Source organism: Mobula hypostoma, chromosome 9 (assembly GCF_963921235.1).
Source record: "Mobula hypostoma chromosome 9, sMobHyp1.1, whole genome shotgun sequence".
Classification (NCBI taxonomy): domain Eukaryota; kingdom Metazoa; phylum Chordata; class Chondrichthyes; order Myliobatiformes; family Myliobatidae; genus Mobula; species Mobula hypostoma.
The window spans coordinates 147,002,657-147,025,078 of NC_086105.1; the positions used below are offsets into that span (position 1 = coordinate 147,002,657).

The 22,422-nt window shown below is 43.9% G+C and overlaps 1 protein-coding gene across 2 annotated transcripts in view; it reads right to left on the reverse strand.

Moving 5' to 3' along the window:
* Nucleotides 1–22,422, reverse strand: part of pms2 (PMS1 homolog 2, mismatch repair system component) — a 49,775-nt gene that overhangs the window by 24,201 nt on the left and 3,152 nt on the right. Inside the window, exons 2-6 of one of the 2 annotated variants that reach the window (XM_063059377.1) lie at nt 18,143–18,282; nt 15,611–15,697; nt 12,346–12,448; nt 9,378–9,561; nt 8,470–8,637 (exon numbers count right to left, since the gene is read on the reverse strand). In XM_063059377.1, the coding sequence (XP_062915447.1) occupies nt 8,470–8,637; nt 9,378–9,561; nt 12,346–12,448; nt 15,611–15,697; nt 18,143–18,282 (682 nt within the window). Of the gene's footprint in view, nt 1–8,469; nt 8,638–9,377; nt 9,562–12,345; nt 12,449–15,610; nt 15,698–18,142; nt 18,283–22,422 lie in introns of those variants that run through there. The other variant, XM_063059378.1, reaches the window with a different exon arrangement.

Genomic DNA, 22,422 nt, shown 5'->3' on the forward strand with positions numbered 1-22,422 from the left:
AAGCTTCTTGTTGTCCACTCAGTCTACGCCTCATATCGTCAGCCTGAAGGATATCCGACACCTGGAGCAACAAACAACAGAAAGGCTGGTAAAGATCGACAAATCAGGTTTACCAGGAAAGTTTAAGGCATAGATCTTCCAACATGGGCTCCTACCCAGACGAACGTGGCCAATGATGCTGTATGACATCGCCGTCAACGATCGAGGGCGTGGAAAGGAAGATAAACAGGTATCTGAGAAGGTGGTTAGGAGTATTGCAGTGCTCCTCTTCAACGGGGCTATACAGCAAGTCAGCCGAGCTCCGGCTGCCCCTCTCCTCAGTTGTAGAGGAATTTAAGGCAGGGATCGCACGCCCCATTGTGACCCTCAAAGACTCCAAGGACGACAAGGTCAGTGAAGCAGGAGTCAAGATACAGACAGGGAGCAAATGGAAGGCGGCAGAGGCAGTAGAAGAAGTAGAGTCCCGACTTCGCCACAGAGACGTTGTTGGAACAGTGTGTAAGGGCAGACAAGGCCTGGGATGTGAGTCAACAACCAGGTCGCGGGAGGCCAACCCTAAGGACAGACAGCACTTGGTCCAGCAGGAGATAAAGAAGAAAGAGGAGGAGGCTAGATATGTGCGAGCAGTGGAGATGGGGAGTCAAGGGACCTGGACAAAGTGGGAAACAGAACAGAGAGTGTTAACATGGGATGACATATGGAAATATACATCTTTCCAACTCCAGTTCTTACTGAGGGCTGTGTACGATGTATTACCAACTCCAACAAACCTGCGGAACTGGGGAATAACAGAAGACCCAATGTGCCATCTGTGCCGGAAACCAGCCAACCTAGAGCATGTTCTTTCTTCATGCCAGGTTGCCCTTTCCCAGGGACGGTACAAATGGAGACACGACCAGGTTTTGAGAGCACCCGCCCACACTTTGGAGACAGAGAGGAAAAAGGAGCACAAAAAGGACAGCCAACCAAACATCATCAACTTCATCAGGACCGGGGAAGCGTAGAGACGGTATCCTGAGCACGGCAAAGGACTGGGAGATGAAGGTCGATCTTGGAAAGAAGCTGGTGTTCCCACCAATAGTAGAGACCACACTTCGACCAGACGTTCTACTACTGTCAGCGAGTGCAAAGAAACTCGTGGTGATAGAGCTGACAGTACCACGGGAGACCCGATGCCAAGAGGCTCACGAGAGGAAGCTTGCAAGGTACGAAGACCTGGTGGCGGGCTGCAGACGGCAAGGCTGGCAGACGTGGAACTTCCCTGTCGAAGTGGGGGCAAGAGGATTTCCCACCAGGTCATGCTGGAAGATGATGGCAGCCTTAGGGATAGAAGGGAGAATCAGGAAGAGAGCCGTTAACACCATGGCCCAAGCAGCAGAGAGAGCGTCCAGTTGGCTTTGGCTGCGAAGGGACGGTAACAGCTGGATGTCTGACCGTCGGGGGTAGAAGGCTGATCACCCTCTGCTGTCCCACCGTCCCGAGGATGTTCCGGGTTAGGGGATGAAACGGCTAAAGACGGATGGACCCGGCTGATGGCTCAACGGCCCAGCAGCAGAAACATCACACCTGTTTAAGGTAACGCTATCAAGTCACCTTTCATACTCCTTCTCCCATAACAGAAAACACTAGCTTGCTCAACCTATCCTCATAAGACACGCTACCAGAAAGGTTAGATTGACTTTCGAGTAGGTTAAGAGGTTGGCACAACATCACGGGGCGAAGGGTCTTTACAGTGCTACAATGTTTCATTTTCTATATCATGGCCAAGCACATTCACGAAGTTTTGAATTGGGAGTCTACCCCAGTTCACGAGATCAGGTCCTTATACAAGATTCCTACTGTGCAAAGTATTAATTAGTGCTACCTAACAAGCAATGTGTATATTTGAGTGTATAAAATCCTCTGGCACTCAATGAAAGTTTGTACTGCTCATACCTCCCATTATAAACACCTTGTTAGTATCCAGAAGCGATATGGTCCTTTCTACAGTGCTCTTCAAAACATTTCTTAAACAATTAGTGCAATGGCAGAACATATATATGAAAGAGCAATATCTGTCAGCCCTAACCCAAAGGAAACTCCCCTTAAAGTCCCAGTATTGGTTGCAACTATATTTTTAACTATGTGTAATTTCTTCTTCTCTTCTTAAGCCCATCACGCCTACTGGGCATAGGCCCCCCAAAAGCAACTCGCCAGAGCCCTCTGTTCTGGGCCAGTCATTCACCTGAATGATCACCCCTGTGACGTCCACAGACCTGCAGCTTCATGCATCTTCTAGGTGAAGATCCTTCCTCTCCCGGGTATAAGGTCTTAGGGCTTCTGATGGCATTTCTGTAGCACAGGGGTTTTACGGGATGGGGTTGCTAGTCCCATGACTAACTCTCTTCCTTTCACAGCTCAGGGTTGGGATCACCCATGGCAGAGTTGTGTAATCTGGTAAGTTTTAAATAGGTAACATAGCTGCCAACCAGGATTGCATTAAGTCCCAAGTACAAAATTGTATTTGTGAGTTTACCCTTGATATTTTATGGCACAGCCAAAAGAAGCAATTTTAGTTTAGTACCAACCTCAATGCCACATCTTTTCTTAATTAATCTGATTCATGGGACTAGGAAAGCTTTTTTCTTGCCATAGTTGTTGAAGTATAATAGTAACTGATCCGCACAGCCCTATTCAGTCAGTCAGTCATCTTTTAGCTCCTGTTGTGGGGAAGGCCAAGTTGTTTCATTGGAGTTAAATTATTTAATTGGATTGCAGTGGAAAGGATGTTTCCTATAGTGGGGAAATCTAGCATCAGAGGGCATAGCCTTAGAATAGAAGGATGTCCCTTTAGAACAGAGATAAGGAGGGATTTCTTTAGCCAGAGGGTGGTGAATCTGTGGAATTCATTGCCACAGACAACAGTGGAGGCCAGGCCATTGGGTATATTTAAAGTGGAGGTTGACAGGTTCTTGATTAGTCAAGGAATCAAAGGTTACAGGGAGAAGGCAGGAGAATGGGGTTGAGAGGGATAATAAATCAGTCCTGATGGAATAGCAGAACAGACTCAATGGACTGAATGGCCTTATTCGGTTCTTATACCTTATGGCCTAATACATAGACCTCAGCATCTCTACAAGGACAATAGAGCTTTCATGTTCGAACAGACAAGTTTCCACTGACGGCATTTTAAGTGAACTAATAGCACACTTGCAGGGCAAGTCTAGAGAGACTCCATTCTTGTCTGGTGTCATTGTACCACTAGGTTCAAGCTGTTTCTATCCTGCTGTTATAGTCATAGTCATAAGACTTGAATGGACTTACTGTACGATAAGGATGAATTCTTGATCTGTCAATCTACCTCATCACAGTCCTTGCACTTTGTCTATCTGGACTGCAATTTCTCCGTAACTGTAATGGTATTTTCTGCATAGACCATAAGACATAGGAGCAGAATTAGGGCATCTGATCTTTTTCACTATTGTACTACCTTGATGTACTTACATATGGAATGATCTGGATGGCAAACAAACAAAAGCTTTTCATTGTACCTGGGTATGTGACAATCATAAACCATTACTAATCACAGGTTGACTATTGTTGATGGTCTGGGACTTCCCTCCTCCCTAATTATAATGCAAAACCCCTTGGATACGTTTGGCATTTTCAATAGTTGCCTTAGGCGGAATAATCCTAACAACTGGGGCAATAAATTACCTTGACTTGCTGTTCTCAAAATTGCATCTCTATTCTTCCCTAGACTTCCTTGGAAGATACAGAACGGGCAATCATTCTAATCACATTGTACAAACTGATTTACTGAAGAAGTCAACAATTTGCCCTCCTAGAGGACCACAACCTTGTTGTAGGTTTTGGAGGCTTGCATGCCTCAAAGACCCAGAGAGCCAAGTTGGCTGGAGTAAGGGCTTTGTGCTTTGGCTCTTGGTAGGGTCACCCATGTTAAACAGGTCAAAGAGTAGAGGTCATACTAAGAGTTCTCCAGGTTCTGGGGTTCAGCTCAGGACTAACAACCCTGACTAGTCAAAAAAAAATTGCTATGGAAACAGCAATAAAAAGATTCCTTCTATGTGGCCAAGGACAGACAGAGATGGAGAAACTTCATTGCTGCCCTAAACGCCAGTGGCAAATGGGCAATTAATAATAATAATAATCAACAACCTGGCCTGCTCTGCAACGTGCTAAAAGGGGACCAACTGGAAGATGAATGCAGCTAAAAGAGAGCCTAACTTCATGTGAAACCTTTTAAACTTTTTAATAAGTACAACTTAGCTGCATTTGGAGAACCTGGTTCCAAGAATGAGGGATTTCAGCTCCAACATATGGTTTAATGTGCCAGGTGATAAGGGTTCAATTTCTACTGCTGTCTGTAAAGAGTTTGTATGTTCTCCCTGTGACCCCCAGGATGCTCCGATCTCCTCTCACTTCTCAATGATGTACGGGTTAGGGTTAGCAAGTTGTTTGCATTCTAGTTTGGCGTCAGAATCATGTCAATACTTGCAGGTTGCCCCCAGCACATCCTCAGATAGTGATGGTCGTTGATGCAAACGACGCATTTCACTGTATGTTTCAACATACAAGCTCACCTTCAGATCATTAAAATCTATAAAATTAAAATGAAAAGACTGAAACTATTCTCCACCAAACAGGAATTTGTAGATCATGACAGGTTTAGCTGGGGTAATGGAGAGAGAAGCTGCATTCATCAACAGTTGATTTAAAGACTAAGGAACAGAGATTTAAAGTGATGGACTGAAAATACAGGAAAGATGAGGGGATTTTTTTTCTTACACAAAATAACTCTTGTTATCTTGAACCAACAAACTGCAAGGGAGGAGTAAATAGAATCTATTAAGACTTTCAAAAATAAATTAGATAGGCTCAAGGAAAACTAATTTATAGGACCCTGTAGAGGAGTAGAGTGATGGGATTGATTGGACTGCTTAACAAATAGTCTGCACTAATTCAATGGCATCCATTTGGGATGAATGATTTCAGAGAAACAAAGAAAACCTACAGCACAATGCTGTGCCCAACATGTACTTACTTTAGAAATTACCTAGGGTTACCCATAGCCCGCTATTTTTCTAAGCTTCATGTACCTATCCAGGAGTCCCTTAAAATTATTATTATTATTATTATTTCCTCCCTCCCTTTTTTTCTTTTTCTTTCTTTCTTGCTTACATTTTCTTTCTTGATACCATGCAAACAGGGCCTTCCAGTCCAATCAGTTGCATCACCCAACAACCCACCGATTTAACCCTAACCTAATCACAGGATATTTTACAATGACCAATAGACCTCCTAACCAGTACATCTCCGGAATGTGAGACAAAACCGAAGCATGTGGGAGGAAATCCAAGCAATCGTGAGGAGAACGTACAAACTCCTTACAGACGGCGCTGGAAATGAACTCCAATGACCCAAGCTATAATTGTTCCACTAACGGCTATGCCCAAATTTGAGTCTAATGGATCTGACATTGGCTTAGCAGGAGAAGCTAGGGTTTGGAGGGATATGATCTGGTTGCAGGTTGATGCGACCAGGCAGATTGGGTCAACATGGACTGTATGGGCTGAAGGGCCTGTTTCTGTGCTGCAGTATTCCATAACTAAGTTTATAACAGTCTCATTAATAGAATCAAACTGCATTTTACTGATAATCAATTCGCTACAAGTAATACTCCAAAGCCTCTTCCGGGAGGAAGCACTATAATAATCACTTAGCACATAACGGACTAACAAGGCAGTGACTGTAAATGCAGTTAAAGGACTCCTGCCGCAGAACTGTGCAGAACATTCTAACAGGTCGTATCAATGCCTGGCATGGACAAGCTACTGCACAGGATCGGAAAAAGCTATAGAAAATTGTAAACTCAGTCAGCTCCATCATGGGCACTGGCCTCCCCAGCACTGAGGACACCTCCAAAAGGTGATGCCTCAAAAAGATGGCAAACATCATTAATGACTCCCATCACCCAGGACATGCCCTCTTCTCATTGCTGCCATCAAGGAGATACAGGGGTATGAAGCCACACACTCAACGTTGTAGGAACAGCTTCTTCTCCTTTGTCATCAGAATTCTGAATGGACAATGAACCCAGGAACACTATATTTTCTCACACTTTTTGCACTACTAATTTAATTTTTAATATATACTTCTTGTCATTTACAGTTTTTAAATTATTAAGTATTGCAACGAGCTGGTACCGCAAAACAACAAATTTCATATCATACAGTGCGTTGATAAAGTATTCAGCCCCACAACTACTTTCATATTTCACTGTCTCATTTTCTAAATTTAAAATATATTGATGTAGTATTTTTGAGTTCATCTACAAAACAACGTACATCATGTCAAATTAAAAGAAAATTCCCAAAACCTGTCAATTTACTAAAAATTAAAAACCAAAACTGTGAGGCTGAAAAAGTATTCATCCTCTTTGTAATTACTAAGCTAACCTTCCTCAGGTGCAATATAAGATGTTACCTTACCAGCTCGGTTCATTAAGGTTGTTATAGCCGGGGGCGGTAATGAGGACAAGCTCCCACGACCTATTAAATGCTCTCAATGACGTGCGTCTCAAATAGCCTCCGACAACCAAGTCCAGCTCCTGGCCTTCATGTGTGGCTTAGCTACTAAGCCTGGTGGAACAGTTTCTACTGACGGGAGAAGGGGCAAAGGCCGGTTACTGACGCCGTAAAACTAGTTGCTTCAGGTAGATAGGGCTCGTCAGCCGTGGTTGGCAGCTTATCTAGGAGAAGGAAAACTCTGATCTCAAACCTCTGCTACCTTGTGGCTACACCCACTCGTGGAGAAGGCTTTGGGAGTAAACCCCAAGGGAAATCCAGAGCTGGAGTCCCTAAGGCAGTCCTACATTGAGTTCAATGTTCACTGGCAACTCCTGCAACACTACTGGTACCAAACTGTTATCAGTCGCTGCCACTCCTTTGGGTTCATCAGTTGCATGGGGAGATGGAGCCTGCTACATGGGCAACAGCTTGCTCTCCATATCGTACTGCCCAGGCTTGCATATCTAGACAGCTAGGACATAATATCCATGGTCAACTCTGACCGAAAGAGGCTCTCACATGTCACTCACCTTACTAACTCACCCAATTTGTTGATATAGAAAATTTGAGGATCACCTGTTTTCAATGAATTAGTATGAACATATACCCCCCTCTCTCTGTAAGGTCCAACAGTATGGTAGATTTTCCAAAGACCAAGACAAAAGAACATTCAAGACAAGTCAGAGATGATAACAGAGAAGCACAAATCTGGGGAAGGGGACAAGACCATCTCAAATGCACTGAACACACCTCAGAGCTCGGTGCATTCCATCGAGGAAAAAATATGAAACCACAGCCACATTCTCTAGGTCAGGCTGCTCTTCGAAACTTAGTTGGCAGAGAAGAATGGCACTTGCAAAAGAGTCTACTGTGACACCAACAGTCACTCTGAGTGAGCTGCAGAAGTCAGTGGTTGCAACTGGAGATGAAGTTCATGGCTCCACAATATCTAAGGCCGTGCACGAAAAGAGTATTTATAGAAGAGTGGCAAGGAAGAAGCACCAGCTTAAAAAAAAAGCATTATCCTTGCCCGTAAAAACTTTGCAAACGTCGCTTAGAAGATACTGTAAAGATGTGGAAGAAGGTCTTGTGATCAGACAAGACTAAACTGGAACTTCCTGGCCTCAATTCTAGGCAGTATGTGTGATGTAAATCTAATATTGCTCATCAGCCAGGTAACACCATCCCTACTGTGAAGTACGGTGGAGGTTGCATCATGCTAAGGGGATGTTTTCACCAGCAGGGACTGGAAATCTGGTCAGGATTGATACAACAATGAATGATGCTAAACACATAGATCTTGGATAAAAACCTGCTAGCCTTTGGCAGAAAGTTTAAAATGGAGAGGAAGTTCATCTTTTAGCAAGGCAACAACCCAAAGCACACCGCCAGAGCAACCATGGCGTGGTCACAGAGTCCTGACCTTATCTCTAGCAAGACATCAAGATTGCTGTTCACACCGCTTCCCAACTACCATGGCACAGCTTGAGAAATGTTGCAAGGAGAAATGGGCAAATCATGCTCCAACATGTAGTGCAAAGCTAATAGAGACTTATCTAAAAAGACTACTGACTATAATAGCTGCAAGAGGTAGTTCAACCAAGTACTGAGCAAGGGGGAGGTGGGGGGAATGAACATTTGTGAACATGTGACATTCCAGTTTTTGAATTTTTAGTTCTTCATGCTTTACAATTTTCCCTGATTTTTGGGCTCTACTGTGAAAAAAGAAGCATGTGATTTACAAATACAAATTCTCAGTTAAATTGACAAAATCCCAAGTTGTAACACTCACTTATATGAACAAAAGGGTTGGGGAATGAATATCTTTTCAAGGCATTGCATGCCAGTGCTATTAAACCTTATTCTGATTCAGAGTGTGAATGATATATAAATATTTCACCTGCTTTGATCCAAAGACAGCGCCGATATTCTCCTTTAACGTGGAGCAGCCACTAGTACAAACAACAGGGTTTTTCTTTCCTTGTCCAACCTGATTTGTACATGTGATCCGTATCCCTGTGGAAATGATGCAATAGGCCTGCAGCACCTGCACCATTTTACCGTACTCCTGTGTGTTAAGATTTTTTAAAAAGTGTTCAGAAGTTTAGGACTATTAATGTTGTGGTTTCCTTTCAACGCAATGAGAGTTTTGCAATCATAATTTTTGGATAACAGTTTACCAGAATCTAACAAAAAAGATGCATTTAAGGAATTATAAATAGAAGAATAGTCAAGAAAATTATTCTGATACAGTATGACAAAATATGATGAAATAAGGATCATTTCAAGATTCAACTTTTGCTCAGTACTGTATATTTCTTATAGTAACTTATCATTATGCATTGCAATGATCTCTGCCGCAAAATAACGTATTTCACGACATAATATAATAGGCATCCGTTAGTCTCGTGAGACCATGGATTTGTGCCTTGGAAGGTTTCCAGGGCACAGGCCTGGGCAAGGTTGTATGGAAGACCGGCAGTTGCCCATGCTGCAAGTCTCCCCTCTCCATGCCACCGATGTTGTCCAAGGGAAGGGCATTAGGACCCACACAGCTTGGCACTGGTGTCATCACAGAGCAATGTGTGGTTAAGTGCCTTGCTCAAGGACACAACATGCTGCCTCAGCCAAGGCTCAAACTAGCGACCTTCAGACCACTAGACGAATGCCTTAACCACTTGGCCACGCGCCAACACAACATATTACATAATTTCACAACATATGCCTGTGATTTTAAACCCGATTCTGATTTTGAAAATGTTTCATGTTGACTATTAGTATTGCTTTACTTGAAAAACTTTAACCTACCTTCTTAATATTTCGCAGAAACTCCTTGTGCCTGACCGGAAGTGTATTAAACAACTGCTGGACGTTAACTGTTGTCCCTTGCTGTCGAGGATATGGCATTTTTTGGCTGATGTGCCCATTATTGTCAAATAGCAGGCGGGTTCCAACTTTGGCAGTCTTGTGGCAAGTCACAATTGAAAGGTTGCTGTCAAGAGCAGAGGGACAATGATATAGGACAGCCTGATCTCTTCCTTTCAGGTAAAATATTAGCTAAAATAGTAAACTGAATTATTTAGTCAGGCCAGCACAGTGCTTTTGGTGGTGTGGGTTAGTGGGTGAAGGTACCCTACTGCTTGGGGAAAGGGACTGTTTTGGAGTCTGGTGGTCCTGGTGTGGATGCTACGTAGCCTCTACCCTGCTGGGAGTGGGACCAACAGTCCATGAGCAGGGTGGGTGGGATCCTTCATGATATTACTGGAGTTGGTTGTTTCTGTATCCCTTACACCTTTCTGGTAACCAATTTCCCCCGGGATCAATAAAGTATGACTATGACTGACTATTTCTTAAAGTTGGGTTCAGAAGCAATTGCACTAGCAATTATGCCTAAGCACTGGTGTAGACCTTAAACAAGACTGCAATACACTGCTGTAGAATTGGAACCATTTTTCCACTGGGTCCACATTACCTGTCAATTTGCAGCATAGCTTCATCTGACCAACCTTTGACTGATTTCTCCTGGATGAGCCCAGTAACACCCACTGCATTCCTTTTGATTGGGGATATCAGTTCCTGGGTGGCGAAATGGAGATACGTCTCTACCAAAAGAGGTTTGGGGCGTTCCTTCCCTCCACTGGCCTGCAGTTCTCCATTGGACAAGGTGTAGCAGATGCTTAGCACCCCCTCCCTCAACCCAACCAGGGTCACGTGAAGCCACAGGAGCAGGTGGTGGATGGTCATATGAGCAGCCAATGCAGATCACAAGTCCCAGTTATGTCACCACTGACGCCAGGCAACAATCTCAGAAGAGGATTGATAATGGCTGGGGTCACCCGTCTTGCAAAGACACCGCCCAGAAGAAGGCAATGACAAACTACCTCTGCAGAAAAATTTGCCAAGAACAATCATGTTCAAGGCCATTATCGCCCGCATCATACAACACGACACATAATGAATAAATCAATATCAGTTCCAGATTCTCAGTGTCAGTCCCAATTTTGGACGCTGCCAAAGAGTGGAGTTTGCACATGAGGTGACACGGTAGCATAGTGGTTAGCATAGCACTAGTACAGTGTTAGTGACCCTGGTTCAATTCCTGTCACTGTCTGTGAGGAGTCTGTTCTCCCCATAACCAGGTGGGTTTCTTCTGGGAGCTCCGGTTTCCTCACACATCCCAAAGACGTTTCGGTTAGTAATGTACAGGGTCTTTCCTTTTTGTTAAATTTAAAATGGCTTCTTTGTTATGTTATACTGGGGAATGCTGAGAAAGTCTCTAACTAGACATTTGCTGGGGTTAATACAGACAGCAGGGTGCTATTAGCCAATGGGTGGTCATGTATTGTTTTTTTTCGGATGATAATGCTGTCTCATATGACTGGGGACGGGGTTTTTGGCAGGGAGTTGGAGAAGAGACGAGGAGGACGGCGGACGTGCGGGGGTTTTTGACGGGGAGTCGGAGGAGAGACGGGGAGGACGGTGGATGGGGTTTTTGGCGGGGAGTCGGAGGAGAGACGGGGGGTCGGAGGAGAGACGGGGAGTCGGAGGGGAGACGGGGAGGACGGAGGGGAGACGGGGAGGACGGAGAGGAGACGGGGGGTCGGAGGGGAGACGGGGAGTCGGAGGAGAGACGGGGAGGACGGAGGAGAGATGGGGAGTCGGAGGAGAGACGGGGAGGACGGCGGACGTGCGGGGGTTTTTGGCGGGGAGTCGGAGGAGAGACGGGGAGGACGGCGGACATGCGGGGGTTTTTGGCGGGGAGTCGGAGGAGAGACGGGGAGGACGGCGGACGTGCGGGGGTTTTTGGCGGGGAGTCGGAGGAGAGACGGGGAGGACGGCAGACGTGCGGGGGTTTTTGGCGGGGAGTCGGAGGAGAGACGGGGAGGACGGTGGAGAGACGAGGAGGATGGTGGAGAGACGGGAAGTCGGAGGGGAGACGGGGAGGACGGAGAGGAGACGGGGAGTCGGAGGAGAGACGGGGAGGACGGAGGAGAGACGGGGAGTCGGAGGAGAGACGGGGAGTCGGAGGAGAGACGGGGAGGACGGCGGACGTGCGGGGGTTTTTGGCAGGGAGTCGGAGGAGAGACGGGGAGGACAGCAGACGTGCGGGGGTTTTTGGCGGGGTCGGAGGAGAGACGGGGAGGACGGTGGAGAGACGGGAAGTCGGAGGGGGAACGGAGAGGACGGTGGAGAGACGGGGAGAACGGAGGGGAGACGGGGAGTCGGAGGGGAGACGGGGAGGACAGTGGATGTGCGGAGAGGCTCCGGTTGATCACTCCGGGTGGTCCTGAGCCGTGAGTCGAGAGGATCCGGGTGGTCATCAGAAATCAATTGAGCTCCAACGGTTGCACGCGAAGAACTTGGACTTTGATAAGTCTTGGCGCCTTTTATTCATTACTTCCCTTTCTGTATCGAATTTATATTAATGTCATAGAATTAGTAATATCTATAAAGTGTACTTGGTAAAATGTACTGGGTGTGCTGGCTGATGATTGATGTTTGGGATTGATCCGGGCAGCAACCGACTCCGTGGGAAACGTTGAGGCGGGTGCTGGGTGGGGTTTCCCCTGGACATATACCAGCCAATATAACTGAACGTTACAGTAAGTTAAATGGTCACATGGACGTAGCTGGGTGGTGCGAGCTCATGGTGCCTGTATCTCTAAATAAAAACATACTTTCACACTTTCCTCCGAGGGAAGAATACAGGAAACAATGTCTACTCCAGAATCTACAAATAGTGCAACATACGTGAAGATTTTGAAAGTAACTTTACCTCAGGGCACACAAGGAGCTCAAGGCTTCACCTCTAAATCCAAATGTGTCCATGTGCAACAGGTCAGAGAAATCTTGTAGCTTGGATGTGTAATGTTTCAGTGCTTTGAAAATCAATATATATTTGCAAATATAAAAATATTTGTCATAAAATTTACTGTTTACATTTTATGAACAAATTCTTAGGAACTTTTAAAGGTAAAATCGAAGAGACATTATTCTTTAGGCTTTTAATATATATTTTAACATAAATTAAATCTGGTTTATCATTTCCAGGATTATCCCTATTTCCCTTACAGTCATAATCATAAAATACAGAAACAGGCCCTTCAGCCCATCTAGTCCGCACTGTTATTCGGTCTCGTCGCATTGATCTGCACCTGAAACATAGCCCTCCACACCGCTCCTATCATGTACTTATCCAATCTTCTCTTAGTACTGTAATCAAACCACCACTTCCACTGGCAGCTTGCTCCACACTCTCACCACCCTCTGAGTGAAGAATTTCCCCTTCTTGTTCTCCTTAAACATTTCACCTTTCACCATAACCTATGACCTCTAGTTCTAGACTCACCCAGCCTCAGTGGGAAAAAGTCTACTTGCATTTACCCTATCTATACCCCTTATAATTTTGTATACCTCTATCAAATCCCCCCTCACTCTGTGCTCCAGGGAATAACGTTTCAACCTATTCAACCTTTTCCTATAACTTGGGCCCTCAGGTCCCTGCAACTTCCTTGTAAATGTTCTGTGTACTCTTTCAATCTTATTGACATCTTTCCTGCTCCCTTCTTGAACAAAACAACAACACTAGCTATTCGCCAGTCCCCTGGGACCATGCTTGTGGCTAGAGAGGACATAAAAATCTTGGTTTTGGCCCCAGCAATCACATCTCTTGTTTCTCTCCAATAACCTGACTGGAGTACATTCAATCAGGCCCTATGGACTTATGCACCAGAAAGTTCTATAAAATACGGATCAAGTCAGGATTACTTGAACTGTGAGGCACAGCACAAACTTTGCCAGTTGGTATCCCGAACCTGACCATCACTGGCCACAAAGAAAGGTCCTAGAGTCACGGTCATACAGCAATACAGCACAGATACAGGCCTAGCAGCCCAATGAGTCCATGCCAACCACGGTGCCCACTAAACTAGTCCCAATTTTGTGCATTCGGTCCATGTCTCACTAAGCTCGGACCCTCCATATACCCATCCAAGTGCTTCTTAAATGATACTATTGTATCTGCCTCAACCACTTCCTCTGGAAGCTCATTGGATATACCCACAACCCTCTGTGTAAAAGCGTTGCCCCTCAGGTTTCTTTCAAACTTTTCCCCTCTCACCCCAAAACCATGCCCCCTAGTTTTGGACTCTCCTGCCCTGGTGGGGGGGGGGGGGAGAACACTGCTATTGTTCACTTCATCTATGGCTTTGATAACCTTAAACATCTCTATAAGGTCGCCCTCTCATTCTTCTATGTTCCAAAGAATACAGAGTGAGCCTGGCCAACCCCTCCCTATAACTCAAGCCCTCTAATCCTTGTAAATCTTTTCTGCACTCTTTCCAGATTAAATAAGTCTTTTCTTTAACAGGTGACTAAAATTGTACACAATACTCAAAGTGTGGCCTTGCCAATGACTTAAACAACTGCAACATTATGCCCCAACCCCTATAACCAATCCCCTGACTAAGAAAGCCAGTGCCAAGTACCTTTTCCACCACTCTGTCTACCCGTGACACCACTTTTTAAATAAGCTATGCACTTGAATTCCCAAATCCCACTGTTCTATTAAAATCCCTGTATCCCTTGTACTTTTCGCAGTACAAGTCCGACGATAGTTTGACTTTCCAAAATCCATCACCTCACACTATCTGTATTTAAATCCATTTGCCACTCTTCAGGCCTCTTGCCTAAATGATCAAGATTCCCTTGTAATCTATGATAACCATCTTCACTATCAACAATACCGACTAATTTTGTGTCATCTGATCAAACTTTGTGCAGTTGCATCCAAATTAGGCCATTCGGCCCATTGAGTCTGCTCCATTGATTTAGGATCCCTCTCAACTCCATTCTCCTGCCTTCTCCCCGTAACCTTTGATGTCCTTTCTAATCAAGAACTTAACAACCTCTGCTCTAAATATACCCAATGACTTGGCCTCCACAGCGGTCTGTAGTAATGAATTCCACAGATTCAGCACCCCCTGGCTAAAGCAGTTGCTCCTCATTTCTGTTCTAAAAGGACGTATTCTGAGGTAGTGCCCTCTAGTCCTAGACTCCGCCACTATAGGAAGCATTCTTTCCACATCCACTCTATCCAGTCCTTTCAATATTCAATAGGTTTCAGTGAGATCCCCCCCGCCATTCTTCTAAACTCCAACGAGTACAGGCCCAGAGCCATCAGATTTTCTTCAAATGTTAACCCTTTCATTCATTTTTAGGATCAATCTCATGAACTTCCTCTGGACCCTCTTCAATGCAAGTTCACCCTTTCTTAGATATGGGGCGCAAAACTGAGCACAGTACTCCAAGTGCAGTCTGAACAATGCCTTATAAAGTCTCAGCATTACATCCTTGCTTTTATTTTCTAGACCCCTCCAACATTTTTTAAGGCATCCGTTAGTCTTGCGAGACCAGGGATCTGCGCCTGGAAAGTCTTCACTCTCCAGGGCGCAGGCGTGGACAGGGTTGTATGGAAGACCAGCAGTTGCCCATGCTGCAAGTCTCCCCTCTCCACGACACCAATGTTGTCCAAGGGAAAGGCATTAGGACTCATACAGCTTGGCACCAGTGTCGTCGCACAGCAATGTGTGATTAAGTGCCTTGCTCAAGGACACAACACATGTTGCCTCGGCTGGGGCTCGAACTCATGACCTTCAGATCGCTAGTCCAATGCCTTAACCACTTGGCCATGTGCCCACACTCCTCTCCAACAAACATACATTCATATCATTTATATATCCATTAAAATAACAATTAACAAGCGTGATTTTACTTTGAAATATTATTAAACTAGACCATAATAATATACAAAATAGATGCAATGTCTAGTTCCACATAGATCTGACCAAGTCAAGACAAAATTTATATTGGAGGGATACTTTATTCATCTCCAATGAAATAAATAAATGTGTAAAAGGGAAATGACAACAATTGAAATGTATATCCCTTTGCACAGAAATTGTTGTTATTTTTAAAATCATTGACTATACAACATTATAGTTGCCTTTATTAAGAAATGGCAATAATAAAGAAAAACCTACTCAGTCCTTTGAAGTTTTTCTCCTCCACTCCATCTCCATTATCTGATACTTCAATCAAATCTGCTCCAAATTCTTTCAATTTAATCTCTGAAAAACATCCAGAGAAAAAGAAAACTACATTTAAATTTGCAATGAATAGATGGATAGGATTATAAAGTGAACTTGTGGCATATTGGCCTTCAAAAAGCAAAGTATTGAGTACAGGAGCTGGATGTTATGTTGTAGTTGTATAATATAGTAGTGCAGCTGATAGAGCAGTCATCTTCACAGCTACAGTAGCCCAGGTTCAATCCCCACCTCGGGTGCTGTCAGTGTAAAGTTTGCATCATCTCCTTGTATTGGAGTTGGGAAGTTATTTTGAAGTTGTACATGTTTGTGAGGCATAATTTGGAGTATTGTGTGCAGTTCTGTTCACCTACCTACAGGAAAGTTATAAGATTGAAAGAGCACAGAGAAAATCTATAGGGATGTTGTCGGGACTTGAGAACTTGAGTTAGAGGAAAAGTTGAATAGGTTAGGACTTTATTCCATGGAGCATAGGAGAATGAACGGAGATTTGAGAGAGGTATACAAAATTATCCGGGGCATTGATAGGGTAAATCAAGCAAGTTTTTTCCACTGAGGCTGGGTGAACCTGGATTAAGGATGCAAGGTGGAATGTTTAAGGGGAACATAAGGGGGAGCTTCTTCACTCAGAGGGTGGCAAGAGTGTGGAACGAGCTGCCAGTGGAAGTGGTGGTGCAGGTTTGATTGTGACAGTTAAGAGAAAGTTGGGTAAGTACATAGATGGGAAGGGTAGGAAGGGCTGTGGTCCAGGTGCAGGTCGATAGGTCTGGGCAGAATAACACTCTGGTATGGATTAGATGTGCCAAAGGACCTGCTTCTGTGCTGTAGTTTTCTATGAATATTTCTTAGAAGTCACCAGCTCTGAATATTGTCAAAAGTGACACCTATTTCATGTGTTTTCTGCCCAGAGTTGCACAAATAAACACTTGCCTTCAAATAAAAATCAAATGCAGCACCATGTTTTACACTGAGCAAACCATTTGCTATTAATTTTATTGCCAACAACATGGGTGCCCTTTATGTTAATCAGGTTTAATATCACTAGCTAGCATATGTCGTGCAATTTGTTAACTTTGTCGCAGCAGTACAATGCAATACGTGTAATAGAGAGAGAAAAATGAAATTACAGTTTATATATATATATATATATATATATATATAAAATAGTTAAGTTAAATAAGTGGTGCAAAAAAGAGGAAATAAAAAAGTAGTGAGGTAGTATTCATGGGTTCAATGCCCATTCAGAAATTGGATGGCAGAGGGGAAGAAGCTATTCCTGAATTGTTCAGTGTATGCACCTGCTCCTGATGGTAACATGAGAAGAGGGCATGCCCTGGCTGGTGGGGGTCCTTAACGATGGATACCACTTTTCTGAAGCACCACTGGCCTGGTTACTACAGAGGATAGTGCCCAATAAGGAGCTTGCCTTCTTTATAGCAAGCCAGTTATTCTGACAGAAGTACATAGATTTTTAGTGAACAGTTTGAAGCCTGATAAAATGCAATTTGTGCTTATACTTAATCACAGTGAATTGTTGTGACCTAATACGTAAGGTACCTGAAGAAATGGTAAACTGACCAAGGCATAGTTTTCAAATCTTGGTGTAGCCCTTTAAAGTCAGTTGTTATTTAACTATTTATTACTGTTTTTCTATTACTACTTATTATTTCCATGACTATTACTATTTACTAATAGTAATATTACTATTACTATTTCTATTACTATTTATTATTTATGGTGCAACTGTAACGAAAACCAGTTTCCCCCAGGATCAATAAAGTTTGACTATGACTATGACTATTGAGGATTTCAGATTGCCAAGTCTAAAGTCCACTTTAAGTACTTACTTTGCAACCAATATTCACTTTAAGAACAAGATATCGGTTGCACCGCTCAATCCCCCTCCTAAATACTCACATCAGCGTGCCTTGAGAAATTTCATTATATTAAATACAAGAGATTCTGCAGGTGCTGGAAATCGAGAGTGACGCACACAAATCCTGAAGGAACTTAGCAGATCAGGCAGCATCTATGAAGTGTCGACACTTCAGGCCAAGTTCCTTTGTCAGGACCCTGCATTATATTAAACCTTTTTAAGTCCATCGTTGGAATTTGCTACCAATCGTTAATGACATAGACTAAAGTTCCAGGAGCCTTTATGAAATGAAAGAGAACACAGCAGCTTCTTTACCTCAAAATGATAAAGGTGGTACCCACTGGCCTATTGTGCCCTTACCGATTCTTTGGGGGGTGGGGGTGGGGAGAAATACATAACAGTACACTGCTGAAAATAATGTTGATTTAAATTGATGAAGTGTCTTGGCCCAAAACATTGACTGTTCATTCCTCTCCATAGATGCTTCCCGACCTGCTGAGATCCTCCAGAATTTTGTGTGTGTTACTCTGGATTTCCAGCATCTGCAGAAGCTTGTGTCTATGAATTAGGCCAATCTTTTTTGTCCTTACCAATGTTAGTAGCTCCAGCATCTATACTGTTTTCCACCAGCTCTTTTACGGCAGTGCAGAGGCTTAGCACAACCTGCCCTGAACAAATCTGGTGCACCGACTTCCGGTCAATTGCCTTGATTGCTCCTGCAGGCTCCAAGCTAAAATCAAAGGAAACAGAGTATTATTGAAACAAATGCATAAAACTCATAGAAAGTATTGACATCAGTCATGATATAGTTAACAGACACAAAAAGAAACAGGCACAACAATTAGTTGGGGGATTCTGTTCAAGAGCCACAAGCTGATATTGCAATTCTATAAAACTCTGGTTGGACCACACTGAGAACTGTATTCAGTGCTGGTCGCCTCATTATAGGAAGGATGTGGAAGCTTTAAGAGAGGATGCTGAGGAGATTTATCAGGATGATGCCTGGACTGGAAAGCATGTCCTATGAGGAAAGGCTGAGCAAACTAGGGTTTTTCTCTTTGGAGAGGAATATGAGAGGTGACTTGAAAGAAGTGTACAAGATGATAAGAGGCATTGATAGAGTGGACTTTTTCCCCAGGGCGGAAATGGCTAATATGAGGGGGCTTAACTTTAAGGTCATTACCAAGAGCAATGGTAGAGACAGACAGATTAGGGACATTTGAGGGACTTTTATATAGTCACATAGATGAAAGGAAACTGGAGGGCATGTGGGAGAGAATGGTTAGATTGATCTTAGAGTCAAGTCAAATCGCTTTTATTGTCATTTCAACCATAACTGCTGGTACAGTACACAGTAAAAATGAAACAACGTTCCTCCAGGACCATGGTGCTACATGAAACAACACAAAACTACATTAAGCTTCAGGCCTACACGGGACTACATAAAGTGCACAAAACAGTGCAAGACAGTACAATAATTAATAAACAAGACAATAGGCACAGTAAGGGACAAATTACAATATAATAATAAATGATGTAAATGTAAATATAAACAATGTTTTAGCAGGAATTGAGAAAGAAATGAGCAAAAATTGCAAAGGGAGTGGAGTAGTGTTCAGCTAGGGGGGGTGTTTGTGTGTGTGTGTGTGTGTGTGTGTGTGTGTGTGTGTATATACGCGCGCAAGTTGGTGTCAGACTAGACTCTGGGTATTGCGGAGTCTAATGGCTTGGGGAAAGAAAGTGTTACACAGTCTGGTTGTGAGAGCCCGAATGCTTCAGTACCTTTTGCCAGACAGCAGGAGGGAGAAGAATTTCTATGAGGGGTGCGTGGGGTCCTTCACAATGCTGTAGTGTAGGTTTTCACAAATAAAACAAAGTGAGGTACTTTATGTTTAAGAAAAATCGTAACAACTCATTTATTGCACTCCATACACTGAACACAAAGGGCAGTAACAGTACTTTATGTAATTACCTCATCACATCAGACCAGCCTCTTAACGTGAACCCCAAATGAATGTCGGTGGTTTCCACCAATTACATTACCCTACAGGAGTAGGTTAAGGGGTCAGCACAAAATTGTGGGCTGAAGGGCCTGTACTGTTCTATGTAACAAATGTTAAGCCAATAATTTAAATATTAATTAAGTTACTCTGTGAGAATTCAACACCATGATGAGAGAAAGGACTAAATATATATATATAAAATTGGAAGTTTTAAGTATAAAGTCAACAATAGAAACATTCAACAGGTCAGACAGCATCTGTGGAAGGAAAAACAGGATGAACGTTTCAGCTTAATAATCTTTCATTAGAACGGATGATTAGTTGATACCCAATTAAATGTGCAAAGTTCCTGTTTGATTAGCACTAAAATACCACTAATCGGTCTCAACCAATCCAATCTCAATCAGAGCTCAAGGACATAGATAACCTGTAACCTAACTAAAGCAGTCTAGAATCCTGTTGATCCTCAGTGTGCAGCCTAAAGCACACATTCACTCAACCTGGTGTTACTAGACCTCGTGCCTTCTCCCGGTAACTATATATTATCATGGGCCATACAGAGAATGGGGTGAAGAGAAAATAATTCCGCCATGATGGAATGGCAGAGCAGACATGAGCAGAATGGACTACTTCTGCTTGTGTGTCCTATGGTCTTTCCAGAGTACGACTGCGAACTTGTATTGTCAGAGAGCATGTTGATGGTATATCATTGCCTTGCGGATGTTAACTTTACAGCCCGTCCTCTTGACTGCTTCAGTTAACGAATCAAGAGAGTGTATGTTGTCCGCCTTCTGCACCTGGGTTTCCTTGTTTCTGGAGTGTGGTCACCAGAGACTGAAGAGTTTCCCTTGAGGATCTGAAGATGGGCTCTGTTTTTACAGCATCTCTGGAGGCGAGGTACAACATCGCAGTGAGAAGTGTATTGGGGCAACCATACAGTTGTGTTTGATAATGGATTTAATCTAGATTGGTTCTGTTGTAGACTCAGTGAAGAGCACCGTGGTTTACCTACGTTTGTAGAACAAATACCAGATGGGGTGAATTTCCGTGGGCGGCTGAATCCACGCTTTCAAGGTGCCGACACTTTCATCATTTGAAGGAAATCCTCAGACCTGGCACACGATTCATGGCCAGCCAGGTAGCAGAGATCCTGGTCCTCACTACATGGAGGAGCCTTGGATAGAAGGCCAGTTACACATAGCCGGTTACTTTTGGTAGGCCAACTTAGTCATAGTCATACTTTACTGATCCCTAGGGAAATTGGTTTCCGTTACAGTTGCACCATAAATAATAAATAGTAATAGAAATAGTAATAGTTAAATAGTAAAAAGTAAATTATGCCAAGAAATAAGTTCAGGACCAGCCTATTGGCTCAGGGTATCTGACCCGCCAAGGGAGGAGTTGTAAAGTTTGATGGCCACAGGCAGGAATGACTTCCTATGACGCTCTGTGTTGTATCTCGGTGGAATGAGTCTCTGGCTGAATGTACTCCTGTGCCCAACCAGTACATTATGTAGTGGATGGGAGACATTGACCAAGATGGCATGCAACTTGGACAGCATCCTCTTTTCAGACACCACCGCCAGAGAGTCCAGTTCCATCCCCACAACATCACTGGCCTTACGAATGAGTTTGTTGATTCTGTTGGTGTCTGCTACCCCCAGCCTGCTGCCCCAGCACACAACAGCAAACATGATAGCACTAGCCACCACAGACTCGTAGAACATCCTCAGCATCGTCCGGCAGATGTTAAAGGACCTCAGTCTCCTCAGGAAATAGAGACGGCTCTGACCCTTCTTGTAGACAGCCTCAGTGTTCTTTGACCAGTCCAGTTTATTGTCAACTCATATCCCCAGGTATTTGTAATCCTCCACCATGTCCACACTGACCCCCTGGATGGAAACAGGGGTCACTGGTACCTTAGCTCTCCTCAGGTCTACCACCAGCTCCTTAGTCTTTTTCACATTAAGCCGCAGATAATTCTGCTCACATCATGGTGTGAAAGTTTCCTACCGTAGCCCTGTACTCAGCCTCATCTCCCTTGCTGATGCATCCAACTATGGCAGAGTCATCAGAAAACTTCTGAAGATGACAAGACTCTGTGCAGTAGTTGAAGTCTGAGGTGTAAATGGTGAAGAGAAAGGGAGACAAGACCGTCCCCTGTGGAGCCCCAGTGCTGCTGATCACTCTGTCGGACACACAGTGTTGCAAGCACACGTACTGTGGTCTGCCAGTCAGGTAATCAAGAATCCATGACACCAGGAAAGCATCCACCTGCATTGCTGTCAGCTTCTCCCCCAGCAGAGCAGGGCGGATGGTGTTGAACGCACTGGAGAAGTCAAAAAACATGAGCCTAATGTTTTTACGCTTTTAGAGCATTTAGAGAACTTATAGCATAACTAACTCGAGCCTCCCAAAAAGAGCACTATTAAGGGGATTTGGGAAGAGATTATGAAGCGTTATGTGGAAACTACAGCAAGAAAAGTTAAAATAGGTGCTGACAGAAAAGAGCACAGACACTTTGTACAGTTTTTTCTGTGTGTGGCAGTTCAGTAAAACAAAAACCAGGATGAAAGGCAGATAGAGAAAGTGTGTGCAGACTTCTATGCTGAACACAGCCAAACTCTCCATTGTACAGCCTTTCTGTTAAAGCCTGGGAACCAAGGTCACCAAGCATAACAAAACAAGATAAAGAATCAAAGCAACACACAGACACAAATTCCCAGAGGAATTCAGCAGCTCAGGCAGCATCTATGGAGAAGAATAAACAGTTAATGTTTCGGGCTGAGACCCTTCTTCAGGACTGAGGAGGAAGAGGGAGATGCCCAAATTAAAAAGGGCGGGGGGAGGGGAAGAGGCTAGTTGGA